Source organism: Uloborus diversus, chromosome 10 (assembly GCF_026930045.1).
Source record: "Uloborus diversus isolate 005 chromosome 10, Udiv.v.3.1, whole genome shotgun sequence".
Taxonomy (NCBI): Eukaryota; Metazoa; Arthropoda; class Arachnida; order Araneae; family Uloboridae; genus Uloborus; species Uloborus diversus.
In genome coordinates this window covers 99402240-99416729 of record NC_072740.1, presented here as the reverse complement: position 1 = coordinate 99416729, position 14490 = coordinate 99402240, and the positions used below count along the sequence as shown (strand labels likewise).

General features: G+C 31.3%; 1 protein-coding gene across 2 annotated transcripts in view; it reads right to left on the bottom strand.

Annotated features, from left to right (window-relative positions):
- Positions 1–378: 378 nt before the first annotated feature.
- The window catches only part of LOC129231587 (deubiquitinase OTUD6B-like), a 29861-nt gene continuing 15749 nt past the window's right edge, over positions 379–14490 (bottom strand). For both annotated transcript variants that reach the window (XM_054865945.1, XM_054865946.1), the window contains exons 6-10: positions 13846–13891; positions 12620–12731; positions 10114–10175; positions 2939–3045; positions 379–1137 (exon numbers count right to left, since the gene is read on the bottom strand). In XM_054865945.1, coding sequence (XP_054721920.1) covers positions 1062–1137; positions 2939–3045; positions 10114–10175; positions 12620–12731; positions 13846–13891 — 403 coding nt within the window. In that variant the 3' untranslated portion in view covers positions 379–1061. The remainder of the gene's footprint in view (positions 1138–2938; positions 3046–10113; positions 10176–12619; positions 12732–13845; positions 13892–14490) is intronic.

Sequence of the window (14490 nt, the reverse complement as noted above, 5' to 3'; positions counted from 1 at the left end):
AAAATATCAATAAAGGGATTCTTTTGAGTTGTTCTAGCTAACTTTACAATGACTCTAAAAGTCTTAACAAAACTTTTTTCTAAAAAAAATGATGATTACTAATATACAGATAAACAATATTAAAGCTGAGGAACAAAAACTAAATTATTATAATTGAAAATAAACAAGAAACTCCCTTGTTATTGTTTAAGATTTGCTGCATTTCTATGCTCAAAAATAATTGAAGTTGGCGTGTTCAGAGATCGTTGATAGTTAGTATTATACTGAAATTCAGATGGATCTCAAACTTGACATGCCTTAATATTACGCAAAAAATGTGGATCAAAGTACATTTTTAGACAAAAAATTTATAACTATCAAATAAATATATTGTAAATACTTTATTAAAACTTCATGAACATTTAACGCCAACAACATTCATATTTTTTATGCCACCTTGATATTTATAAACTTCAAAATGCTTGTTTCATTTTTTTTTTTTTTTTGCAACATTCATTAAATTTACATTTTATCCAAAGTTAACAGTAGCAATAAACTTTTGCAGGTAAATTTTTGGCAAAAATAAACTTCTTCACTATTAGACATTTCAGTAAAATTAAAAATATATTTAATAGACTTAACAGTGTAGTCACAACATTGCAAATACAGTGAACAATTATGTTTCTTTGAAAATAAGACATTGAATAATACAAAAAAAAAAAGACATTCAAAACATCAGGTACAATATTCTAACAAATGTAACATTTATGTTTCAAAATGATGAGAAATTAGACTAAACTATTGTAATAAACTTAACCACTTCATCTTCAAAAAAAAAAAAAAAAACCTTTGATGCATGCAAATAATTTTTTCATAAAATACAAAATTTTTTATACTATTCTCAAAATTATATTTTTAATGAGGAAGCATATGATAGTTAAAATCGCTTACTGCCCATTATAGGTACACATGGGTAAAAATATGCTCATGCATTTACAAATGTTTCTGCAATTGTTCTTTATAAATAAAGTCTTTTAAGAAAGGAACTTTAACAACGTATCTCAATCTATGCATTTCTTCTCTCAATCTGTAGTTTCAGAACTGGCAGGTACAACAGAATTATAATGTGCACCAAGTCCATATATATGCTTATGATAACTAAAACAATAAACATGTTATTAACTTGTTGTTAATGCTTACATTTATTTGAAACAAAAATTTTTCAAATAATAAATCAATAAAAATACTATACTTAGAAATGCTTCTTTAAAAAAAAGCTGTGCAACAAATTAAACAAAAAAGGAAACAAACAAAGGGACTAATAAAAGGATTCAACTGTAGAAAATGAATTGATAGATATATCTGGCTACATATCCCTTAAAAGTTAAGTTGATAAATGAATATGTCATACTCTATCTCTTGATGCTGAGTAAACTAAATTATTACTTAACCACCGGAAAGAGATTCACAGCTACAGATACCAAAACAGTCAACTACAACTCACTGCAAAGATCTAGCTCCATATCCATTTTTCACATAAAAGCATAGAAATTGAAAAGCCATGGGCCATGCACATCATTTTAATTCCTGTGATGCTTTCAAGCTGAAGCAAACAACATATTGTATGTTGTTTGAGATTTAAGACAAGAGGGTGTTAACAGTTGCAGCACAACTATCCATTCAAGCAAAGTTCTCTTGGATGATCATCAGGAAAATAAATTGTCATACATGATATAAACGAAGTTTATAGAAACTGCATCATTTGAGAAAAAATGAATAGCAGGTTCAATTTCAAAATCACTTTACAGACAACTGACAGCAGCATTTGTTGGTCAAAATGTGGGGACTTCAACTACATACACTTTACTGATTACTTTCTATTCAAGTGAAAAAATGTATGTATACACTCAATTTTTAGTTGGTAATATTGGAAAGAAATCAATAGGGTAAATTCCTCAAATATGTTATTACCTGCTAATATGGGGTGCCTATGTTTTTTATACATGCATCTGACATCTACTGAAAATGTTGAAACTAATTGCCTGAGAGTCTGATGCTTTGAGTTGCAACCAGAAACAGTGATCTGAGTGGCAGTTGTGGAAGTTATTAATATTTGCATATTTCAGAGTTCTGAATTTTTTTTACAGTGCTACAATAATCAAGTTGCACTGTTTTTATAAATTGAAAATCAAAATTGTATAAGCAATTATTACTTCTGTATTAACATTAAGTATACATGATTTTTCAGTCTCTATTCAATTTTAAGCCTGAATAATTAACACGTGCAATTAAGAATGATAATTGAACTGGAAAAGTGCAAAATATAGCGTAGGGCGCAATATAAAGCAGAATACCCAATATGGGGAGAAGCAAATTTCGTTTTCTTTAAAAGGAAGAATTGAGAAGTAAAAGTGATGATGAAAATTTAAAAAAATGAAGATTAAATGATGCTATGCATGGCAACTGAGCAGAGTCTTTTTTAAATGTTCAGGGAATTGAACATTGAGTTTGGTTTCAAAAATGCCTCAAAAAAGCTCATATAGACTGCATTGATAATTAAAAAAAAAAAACATCACTTGTTTCAAGTATAAATAATTGACTAAAAAATGCATAAAGTTGCTTTTAAGTGTTATTTGTATGGTATAACCTCATATAAACAAAAATGTTCTGCAACTTTTTTAAAGATTGAAATTTACAGCTACAATTATTTGTTGAAGCATTTAAACTTAAATGATGCTAATCTCAGAATCCAGAATTTCACAATCAATACTTTAATTTTTTCTTTAATCATATTGGTTATATATAACAAAAGCAAAAGTTACCCCATGTTCAGTGCTTTAAAGTGCTATTATTTTTCATTCGTGTCTTAGAATCATGCAAAAGTTATGCAATCAAAAATAAGGAAATAGGAGTTATAGCAGAAGATAGAGAACATATCTGGCTTCAAAAAACATATTACCTTATAATTAATCTAGAATTCTTCATTTCTTCCCCAATAATAACACTAGGTCCAGTTGCCTGAATTATCTCAATAGGAGAACCACAGATATTAGAGAGTGCTTGTATCTACATGCAAAAGTCAAACACAATGTACTTTATATAGATAATTTCATGACAAGTGTAAATATAATAATCCAATACTTGTAAACAGCTAAATGCATTAAAGATATTTTATTTGTTGTTGTATCTTATAGCATCATTTACACTATACAAAAAATTGGTGTAATTTTTAACCTCATTTACAGTAGATCTCCAACAATAGGAATCAGTTGAGACCCCATTTGGATGATCCATAATTTGAAAAGAATTGGACTTTCTGTTTAAAAGGGTCGTTAAAGGGGTGAGGATAGGGTTAAAATTTTATTTAATTACTGTATGTATGTTTAATCACTTAATGCATTTGCTCGTGCCTGAGGGGGGCGAAGGTTAAATGGCAAATTTAAACAGGCCAGTGTCTCACACGGCCAACTTTTATCATGCATTATTTTATTTCTAATGCCTGTTTGAGATCTGTTTTGATAAAAATGGATAGGGTACATTATATATAAACTTATTTACCATAAATGGCATCACTTAAACAGTATTTTCTAGCATAAAACACATGGTGCATTTTGATGACTAACCAAAAGCTTGTTCTGAATACTTTGTTATAAAGGAGTTGTGTGGTGTGGAAAAAGTGATCTATAAATTTTTATTCAATGTTCAGCCATTCTTATGCTTGTAAGTATAGCAACTTGATTTAGTTTCATTTTGATATTTTCAAATTCAAAATAAACATGTATTCAAACTACACTGGTGTCCAAAAGTTAAGCATAATTGTTATTTATGTGAGTAATATGAGAAATATACATCGAAATAGGGGGAAACGTGATATGCGAGTGCAACACGGTTACAAAATAAGGAAACTACTCAAAAAAACGGTAATATTTACTTTTATCATCCCAAAAATAGTTCAAATGAAAATTAGGCATATGAGGAGTTTACTCTTTCTACAAAAATTTTTCTTTAAAAGATGATGCTGAAGTTCAATAGTAAGTATGGCCACCTCTGACTGCCAGGCACGCTGCACAACGATTACTCATGCTTTCTATGAGGTGATGGATGAGTTGTGGGCTTAAACAGTTCCAAGCATGCTGGAGAGCTCTTTTTAGCTCCGGAGCGGAGCTTGGCGGGGGCGAACGGGCTGCAAGTTGTCTCCCGAGCCTATCCCAGACATGCTCGATAGGGTTCAGATCAGGGGAGTTCGCAGGCCACGTCATTCACTGGATATTTTCTGATTCGAGGAAGTCATCGACCACAGCTGTTCGGTGACATGGCGCGTTATCGTCCATGAATATGAACTCAGGACCAACAGCACCTCGAAACAAGTGAACATAAGGCTCAAGAACCTTGTCTCTGTATCTTTGACCAGTTACTGAGCCTGTCTCAAAAATATGAAGGTCGGTGCGGCCATCCAACATAATGCCCGCCCACACCATTACTCCTGCTGACGCAAAGTGATGTCTTTCTCTTATGTTTTGCGCTTGGAAACGAGTCCCCTTTTCTCTCCAGATTGTTACCTGACGAGAATCACTCTGTAGAGTAAAGTGAGACTCATCACTGAACATCACATTAGCCCACTGTACCAGACTCCAATGCCGATGTTGCAAGCTCCAGTTTAAACGAGCGCGTTTATACGCTGATGTGAGAGGAATGCAAACTGCTGGTCTTTTGGCATACAGACTGACATGATTGAGTCTCCTGTAAACAGTTTGCCTCGAAATTGTTATTCCTGTGACCGGCACTGAGCGCCGAACCCAGTTCTCTGGCACAGCTGTCCCTATGACGTCTGTGCAGAAATTGCCAGAAAACGATCTTGGCTTGCGGTTGTGACTCTTGGTCGACCTGGTACTGGTCGGCGGGTAACATCTCTCGTATTTGAAAACCTCTGCCACAGTCTCGAGATTACACACTGAGGCACATTAAGAATACGAGACACTTCAGTTTGTGATCGTCCAGATTCTAGCATTCCAACGATTCTTCCTTTCGCAAACATGTCCAATTGGCGTCTTTGTGCCATTATTAGTTCTGTTTCACCAGATCCAATGTTTCTTAAGACAGCAATTGCATGAAACGCGCCTGAACTCTCTAAAGCGTGCGAGCTGTTTTATCCGCATTCCGAAACGCGCACCTAATTCGCGCATTACACCATCGACTATACTATTTTGCATAAACATATTGTTTCTTCTTCAACCAATGAATCTCCATAAGTAACTTTATATAATTTTACGAAAATTTACAGATTTTTCTCGCATTTTATGAATTATGCTTAACTTTTGGACACCAGTGTATTTACACTTTGTATATTTTTTCTTAACAACTTTTACTTTGCCACCCTAAAAATCCTCCTTCCCCACACAACTAAAATAATTTTAAAGAAAAACTCACACTATACTATGCCTATATGGGTGATTTTCTCAACATGTGAACTTTTGCCAGTGAGAAGTAAGAAAAATTCATCTCGAAACGAATTGATATTTACTTATTTTTACATAAAGACAAGACTGATTGATATTTACATAAGGGAACAAATTAATGATCAGCAATGAAAAAAAAAATAAAATAAACTAAAATTTAAAGAGTTTAAAATTTAAGTTGCATGGAAAATGTAATTGCAGTTCCCTTAACTTAAATACTTCAAAAACTTATAAAGATGATTCTAAACTTTTATTTAATTAATTAATAATGAAAAAGAAAGAAAATACATCATTAAAAATAATTTTTCATAAAAATGTTAATAAATTTTTTTTAAAAAAAATTATGTTAGAATTTTGAAGAAATATTTCTATTTTCACAAGAATTTTTACTTTTTCACATTACAAACATTTATGTATCACTCATGCTTTTTTATTGCCTGAAGTAGGACAACATTTTGAAAATACACACTAAGTATTTTTAAGTAAAAATAATATTTGTTAGTTCAAATGCAATTTTTGGATTCAATGACAGATTACGTAAAGGGAGAAAAATGACGCGAACAGGAAATAACACATGGAAAGTGAATGTATATCGAGGGGCGTTAGGTGAAACAGGATTTTTAATGCGCAAAGATAAACTTTGATTTCTCAAAAAATGCTCTTAAAATAGCCAAATTTAAATAATTTTTCTGTTACATTTCCTTGGTCAAGAGCTCCCTTCAAAAAGTATTGTTCAAAAAAAAAAACTGTCTATTAGTTCACAATTTATATGTTGCTCAAGCCATTTGCATAAATAAGAAATTGTTACTGATATATTTGCCCTTTATGTCTGGGATTTTAAGGTTTGACTATTAGTTATAACATATTCGAATATAATGAAACATTGTGTATCACATTAAGTAGCAACTTTATAAAGTTTACCTGCATTCAAAAAATCATGAATTGTAAATCACAATTAAAAGGAAAAGTTTAAAATTCCGGAAATAAAGAGCAAATGTATTGCGTAAAACATCACACCACTGCAAATGGATTGAGCACTGAGCAATACGTCTTTTTTGATAGGATGGGTCATTCTGTCAGCAAAATTTTATTTTTGCTAGAAAAGTGGCAAAAACTAGGGAAAACCTACGAAAACTAAAAAATTGCCAGTTATAAAAAGTTACAAAAAAGAACAACATAATTTCGTACGTAATTTAATTGAAACTTGAATCGAAGAAGACAATTAAGACTTAACTAGGTTTTTCATTAATAAATTTATAATTAAAACAATTTGAAGTAATGTTAGGGGAAATAGGAATGTTATAAAACTTGACTATTGTAATGCAATGTTTAAAAAAAAAATGTCCTGCTGTACAGAATTCAATTGAATTTAAATGTGCTTGAATGATTTCATGAGTAAATTTCAATAACAAAAATATTATTTAGCATGAGTTATGCATTTTTTCATATTTTTGTTTCACACCACATATTATCATAGTTTACTTCTTCTATTTTTTTTACTCTGATGGAATTGCAAAATTTGCACTACTTATCTGCCAAAAATTGACTAAAAGATAAGTATTTCTCATTTAATAATTTAAACCAAAATCAGTGAGTTATTTTATTATTATTTACTGCTTTATTCTATAACTGCACGATTGAAATGGACAGCAGGGTTTTCTAATGGACATTCTCCAAAAGAATGACTGTTTAAACTTTGAAACAAGGGAGCATTTAACTGAGCACAATACCTTGGCTTCAGTCTCCAAAATACCAAGTTTTTTAAGCAAACATTTCCCTCCATCTGCTTGGATATTTTTTCTAAAAACTGATTCTGTAGTTCAACAATTCTGAACACAACACATCAACAGATGGAAGCACCAATCCACCTCTAGTTTTGAAGGAAATTAAAGACTTAAAAAATTAGGAATCAGTGGTAATAACATCATCAGCATATAACAAGTACTTTAGAGTCTGCGAGAACTTTCTGGAAACAAACCCTGCAATATCATACACTATGTGTTCAGCAAATGTAGTCAAAGATTCGGATCAAAGATGTAATCATGATAAGAAATAATGAATAGAAAACATTCACCATTAAACATAGCATTACACTACTATTTCTGAGCAAACACCACTATTAAAGCCCTTTAAAGCCGGATGTTTTTGGTAGATTTTTTACCGTGCGAGTTAAAACCGATTACGGTTTTGGCTACAAGTTTCCACGCGATGGGCGTCTCCCCTTCTTTCTATCCTCATTGGTTGGCACAAGCCGCTGAAGGCAGGGAGGTTGAGCTGGGTGCCGAAGGTGGCTAGTAAGTTGCCAAATAATGAAATTAATATTTAGTTGAAAGATATGGAATTGGGACACAAAGGTTAAAGAATTGAGAAAATAACCCATACATTTATTTTCTGCTGAAAAAAAAATATTTTTTCTTTTTGGTTAGTTTTTTTGACAAGCATTTCTGTGTTAAGGGGTTAAAAGAGGAGAGAAAAAACACTTTCAAAGAAAAGTAGCTTTTTATTAATATTAGGATTGACAACATTTTTACATTTTAAACATATTTTCAAGTGCTACACATTAAAAGCCAATAATGGAACTGCCCTACACATATCTGACAACATCTACTGGAAAGAAATCCAGCAGATGATTGAGACACACAGCAAATATCACATTTTTCATTATTATTTAGGGAAAAATAGAACCTTTTTAATATCAATCCAAGTTCAATTAAATGTGAGTTCCTTACATTCAATACATAATCCAGAAATGCTCAAAATGAAGGTACCCCCCCCCCCCAAAAAAAAAAAAAAAAAACTAGTTGAGATGGCAGGTATGCCTTTGTGTGACTCATCATCCCAATAAAATTAGCACTACACCTACACTAGCTTGGAAGAGGAGAAGACAATAGTGCATCTAGACAAAATCATTATTTTGCAAATTGCAGTATGTTAACCTCTTTTTTTCTGAAACCTTCTCTCCGAAAAGCAAATTTGGATAATTGGAAATTTGGAGTGTTGAAGTTTGGGTAATTGGAGTTTCGAAATCAATAAACTTTAGTTAGTCATAAAGTTTCAAACAACCATACGAAGTTATTACGTAATAAAGCATATTCATTTCAAATGAGTAAAAGGTATGAGAAGACTGAAACTTTCACTGTTTTTTAAAACTATCTCCCCAGGGGTTGGAGTGGGGATTTGGGAAAAAATTAGGACATGATTTTAGTAAAATTTTAGGACAACAAATATCATTATTTCCAGTTTTTGCTATGTTGTTGTTGTTAATTTAGTTGCACACTGCACCCACTTCCCTTCCGAAGAAAGCTACAGCTTTTTTTTTCTTCCTTAAATGAAAATCAAGAGTGAATCATAAGTTTGTTTTAACACACAATATGCATGTATTGTAAATAGTTTCTAAAAACACACACAGTTCCAACATTTTACAGCAGTATTTATTCTTTACATAAGATTGAACGAAATAATTGTGCATGAATCTTGCATATCAAACATTCTTGGGCATAAATTGAGACCACTAGAGAATCAACCGCTAATTTTGAACTCTAGCACCCCCCCCCTTTTCCAATTTAAATTTCACAAAACATCATCATTCAAGGGGAAATATTTCTTTTAAATTAAAACTTTCAACATCAGGCTGATGTTCACTTTTATAAGCAGACTGTTTCGCGAAGCGGAAAAAGGCTTAAATATTGAGTAAAAATAAATCTAAAAACAAAAGACTGAAAAATAATATAATAAAACAATAAAACTAGCTACAAATTAAAAACTAAATAAATCTAGTAAGTGGTTAGGAGATGGAGATTGTTTCAATTACAATAGACATATGTTACCAACATTGCGTTTTGTGAATTTCTACAAACTCTTAGCCACTTACAGAAAATGGTACTGAAAATTAATACTGCAAAGTAATTTATTGCTCACAAAATGTATTTAAACCAAAAGAAAAAGAATGGTAATCGCAATAACTGAAGGAAATATAATGCAGAAGTCATGACAGTAGCTCTGATGGTAATTAAACAGAAATATTTAATCATGTGATGTTTTCTGCCCTCTTGCACATCCTATGATACTATAAGAATTAATTTAATTAAGGATTAAAAGATATGGTAATTGTAACATAATGTAGCAGTCTTTTATTGTAACATTGTATTAAATAAGATAGATATGACTTTATATTCCCTTTATCTACAGATACTAACTCATTGATGGTTTTGGGCGTCTTATCACGCCCTATTGAGCATGTTTCAAAAGCATTTTACTTATTTTTCTGATGCTAAATGTTGTTTATCAAGCAGTCAGAGGCGCAGGGCAGTAGCTAGTCATCGATAGATGGTAGCGCACTTGATTTACATGGCAAGTTACTTCAAAAAAAAAAAATTCACGGGGAAGAATTTCACACATCTCACTCATGACCTAGAACTGTCCCCAGAGAGTTAAAACCAAATATATACTTATAAAGTGAAACATCGCACAAAATGTTAGCGTTAACTAAATTCAAAAGTATACTACATAATAGGCTAAAACATTTAAATTTATATTGACTAACATTGGTTTCAAACAGTGATTTTAAATATACATTTGATTTTTCAAGAAAATGTTTCCCTAATAACAATTTAAAAAAAAGTTAAATCACAAGCAAAAAAGAACGATGTTGTTTAGAAGAAACCAAATTGTAACTCACTTCAACATGACCACCCCACACAGAAGTATTTGCTACATCCTCACAATACTTAATATATTCATCTACAAATAGAAAAATTTGAAATATGTAAAAGATATCTAAATAACACTAAACAGCATAAAATATTTAAATATTTCATCATTATTTTAGCATACATTTACAGGCTGTGCAAAGCTTGATAATTATTTAAATACCATGTATAAATGTATAGGCTGCTACTCTACAGACAAACAAGTCAGTCCTTTATTGCTCATTCATTTCCTTAGAATTTTTAACTTCTTTAGCTATAACCCATACTGTTAAAATTAGTGCACATGTGTCTCTCTAAAGCCTCATGTCCTTGAGAACAACCACAAAGAGTTGAGAGTCAAACAAGGTACCAAAAAATTTGAAATTTTATAAGGAACCTATTTCGTCAGATATCATCTTTGTATGACTTCAAATAAGAGTGATACTAATTAAAATATCAGTCAATATTCCTTCACTAACTTACGAGTTAAGTTGTCATAAAATGTTCAGTTGTTGCAACATATCACATAGTCAGAGCAGTTCAAAGGAGGCAAGGCGAGGCAAAGCTCCTGAAGTACGTTGGGTTTCTAAGTCCCTCTTGCCAAAAGTAATGATGTTTTGCAATGCACTTAAACTATTTTTCTATCTCATACATACCAGTTGCATGTGTACAAATAAAGTTTAGCTTCATATTTTTCTCCCTTATTTTTTGGGCTCAATTAATAATTCTTATTCATTTTAATTTTGAAGGTAATAGAAATTTTTTTCATTTATTCATGTTTAAAATGCATGTAGGAAAGAAGTTTTTTTTTTTTTTTTCATATTCAAAAAGTAAAACCATCCTATCTTTGAAAACTTGCAACTATGCACCAAATTTATTATAGCTAAACTAGTAGGCCCCCTGCTTGGTTTACTTACCTACTCCTCTCGCCTTCTATAACAGTTTGTAAAACAATGAAGGGTAGAGGACGTACAATTTCAAGATATTTTTTGAGCAGTAAAATAATCCACTATTTTAAAAGCTCCACAGGTCACAATTTTAACAGATTTCCAATCAGTCTAAACATTACCATTCTTTAATCCTTCTTTGCAAAAAACCCAGGTTGTGACCGCCTTGTTTAGTGGTAAGAGCACTCTGACTGCGGATGAGGAGGTTGTGGGTTCAAATCCCAGGCTTGGATGTATTTTCTCTCTTCTGTCTCTTCTGTCCTTGTCATTTCTTTGTGTGAATGTGTTGTTTTACAGTGAATGGTTGCCTACCCTATAAACCGATCCCTATTGCATGTGAGTACAGTGGAAGTTGGACTTCACACCAAACTACGGTACAGTTGGAAAAGTGAAGTAGGGCACCCTTAATTGCCAGCCTAGCTAGCACAAGACAACAACAACAACAAAAAGCACAAGTGTAACAACCTCAAACAAGTGAAAAAAAATGCACTAAAATAAACTTATTTATTCAAGACTTCCTGAAGACTTACATTTGAGGTACACCTGGATGAATTTAATCTTTTCATTGCTGTGACAGCCATAGCAGTTTGCACAAGTTGGGGATCATTTTTTCATATCTAACAAGTAACCTTACCCAAGTGTGAATCACCAATTTTAATGAAACTTTGCACCTCGATAGAGTGCTTAAAACATTGAAACCATGTTTTTTTTTTTTTTTTTTGATCGGCAACAAACGCCTTTAATGGGGTTTAATTTACCCCTAAGAATTGGATAATGGGGATATTTGAGGGTAAAAAACAGTCTTTTATTTAAAATTTTCATCTTTAAAAATATTCCGCCCCCCCCCCCCCCCCCACATATATGTATTTTCCTGTATGTTATCCCAGCGACCTAAAAACGTGAAGAAGTAATAACTTTTAAGTATATTTAAAACTAATACAAAAAATAATCTAAAAAATAATGATTTCTTCTCTAAATTGTCATTATAGTACGCTAATTATTTGAAGACAAAGAGTCAAGAAAGAAAGAAATGGTCTTATCTTGTGCCTGAATCTCCTATTCAGAAAATTCAAGCTATGTAAAATGAACAACATACAGGCAGGGTAACGGTCTCGGCAGATCCTGAAAATTGAGGTTCAATGCCTTGATGTTGAGGGGGAAAGCGCAGATAATCCGCAGCAGCCTATAATCCACACATCATTAATTTTATACTTTTTAAACAGATAATCAGTGGATTATATGCAGAAAAATACAGTACAATCCTTTTTTTTAATTTCAATCATGTACATACAAAAAAAAAAAAAGTTAAAAATTGTTGTCTTAAAAAAGTGAAGGAGTCCTCACACCCTCTGGCCCCTCCCATGAGCCGCCACCGACTTCACAGGAATTCTACACCTTTTTCAAACAATGGATTTTTTTTTCCTGGGCTTACAGGCTGTGATAAATCTAGGACGTTTGTGAATGATATTTCCTTTTACATGTGTCTCAGACTTTCTTGCTTTCTAAAAAATCCTATTTTTAAAATAATAAAACTATAGGAAAAAATTACCTTCTGATAGCACATCTCCAGTTTCAGAAGAAGTAAGAAATGGAATATAATCATCTTTGTGACACAGCAAAAACTTAGACGTTTGTTCACGAAGTTCTTTCACGGTTAATTGCTAGGAAGATAATGTGATTTTAGTCATATGCTTAGGAGTTAAATATTTTATCATTAATATAATTAGGTTAAAAAACTAAGATGGTTTTAGAAAGAGAAATAAAGAACTTTTAAGAAGTAGAAATTTAAGCTCCAATTAGAATTAAAAAAAAAAAAAAAAACTAACAATAGTGTCCATAGAATGTAACCAAGTTGTTTAAAATCTGTAGAAGCGTAGTGGTTAGAACTTCCCAACTTAATTGCTCAATAAATTTAAAAATACACGTTGCACTCAGTTTCCCACAAAATTATTTTTAGCAAAACTAAAGTAAATGTAAAGTTTCAAATATCCTAAAACAAAAATTCAGCAAACCACTAGAAACTAATCTACAATTACCATTATTTATTTATGTAATTGCTAAAAAACATTACCTTTTCATAATTCCTAAAATTCTCACAATTTTGCAAATATAGTATTCTAGTTGAAAGACTTTTGTGGGATTTTCTGTTCTTTAATTAAAGTCCCTCATCATTGCTGAGTTTAATTTGGTGCTAATTAATTTTTAAAATTCATGAAATGGTAAAAACAAATGACTATAAAAATTTCACTAACATTCAAGATTCTCTAAAACTAGCATGAACAATTGATATCCAACATTCTAACTCTTCTAGAGTCAAAGGACAACTTTTAACAGTATTGTCTATTGTGAGCTAATACCAGATACAAATTCAAAACTAAAAAGAAAGGTCTCAAAATTTTTTTGGATATTACACTGTTATCTGATGAATTAGATAAATAGTTAATGTTGACACTCAAAAGAACTTGGGCACAACATAACCCAAAATTATAAAATGAATGTTGAAGAATGTTTAAAATGATGAAAAGCATAGCACTGAATGAAAAGAAAAGTTTTAGAATCATTTTGGAGTAGTCATACAGTAGTTGTCATACAAACTAGATGAATTTCTCATATAAATTACAACAGCCGAGATATGTATGAGAACCAAGTAACCTAAAATTTTTTAATCTTTAATTTGATTCTACAAATAAAATGAAGTAATTATTTTAAAAAAAAACATCATTTTAAGAATATAAAGAATACTAAAAAAAATAAATGCATGAAAAGAAAACTTACTTGTAGTTTTGACACTGCAAGTTGGTGTGCAATAGCTGTGTACAGACTAAATATGAAAAAAAAAATAAATAAATAAATAAAAAATAAGCTAACAAGTATGGTACAAAAATCTGGTTACAAAAACATAGAAATACAATTAATAAATTACACATATTCACAGGGTTTTGTATCCTATATAAAATAGAGTTTATGTAATTTTGTTCGCTAATTTCAAAAATACAATCACTTTGTGCTTAGGACCCTCACATTTTTAGATATTGGCAATAAATTACTCAAAATATTTAAATATTATATTTTTCCCATGCATAATAATGATAAAAAATTTATGTCATAATAACAGAGATATTAAATGGAAAACATAAATTTATCATAATGTGCATGTGGAACTTTGTATGCTAATTTAGCTTTCAAAACATGAATTAAGTCGCCACAAGGTTGCGCTTTGTTGTTGTGAGAGTCATCACTTCCGTTAAAGCTGTCAGTGCATTACGGTTTTTATTTATCTTATGCATGACTTATACCCCATTGTTTGCTTTTATTAATTTCAATATCATAAATTTATCGTGCGTTTTGGTTTGTGATTGTGGAGTAATGGCAACTAGCAGTAGGTGTGTAAATTCACTTGATTCTTTCTGTTACATATGT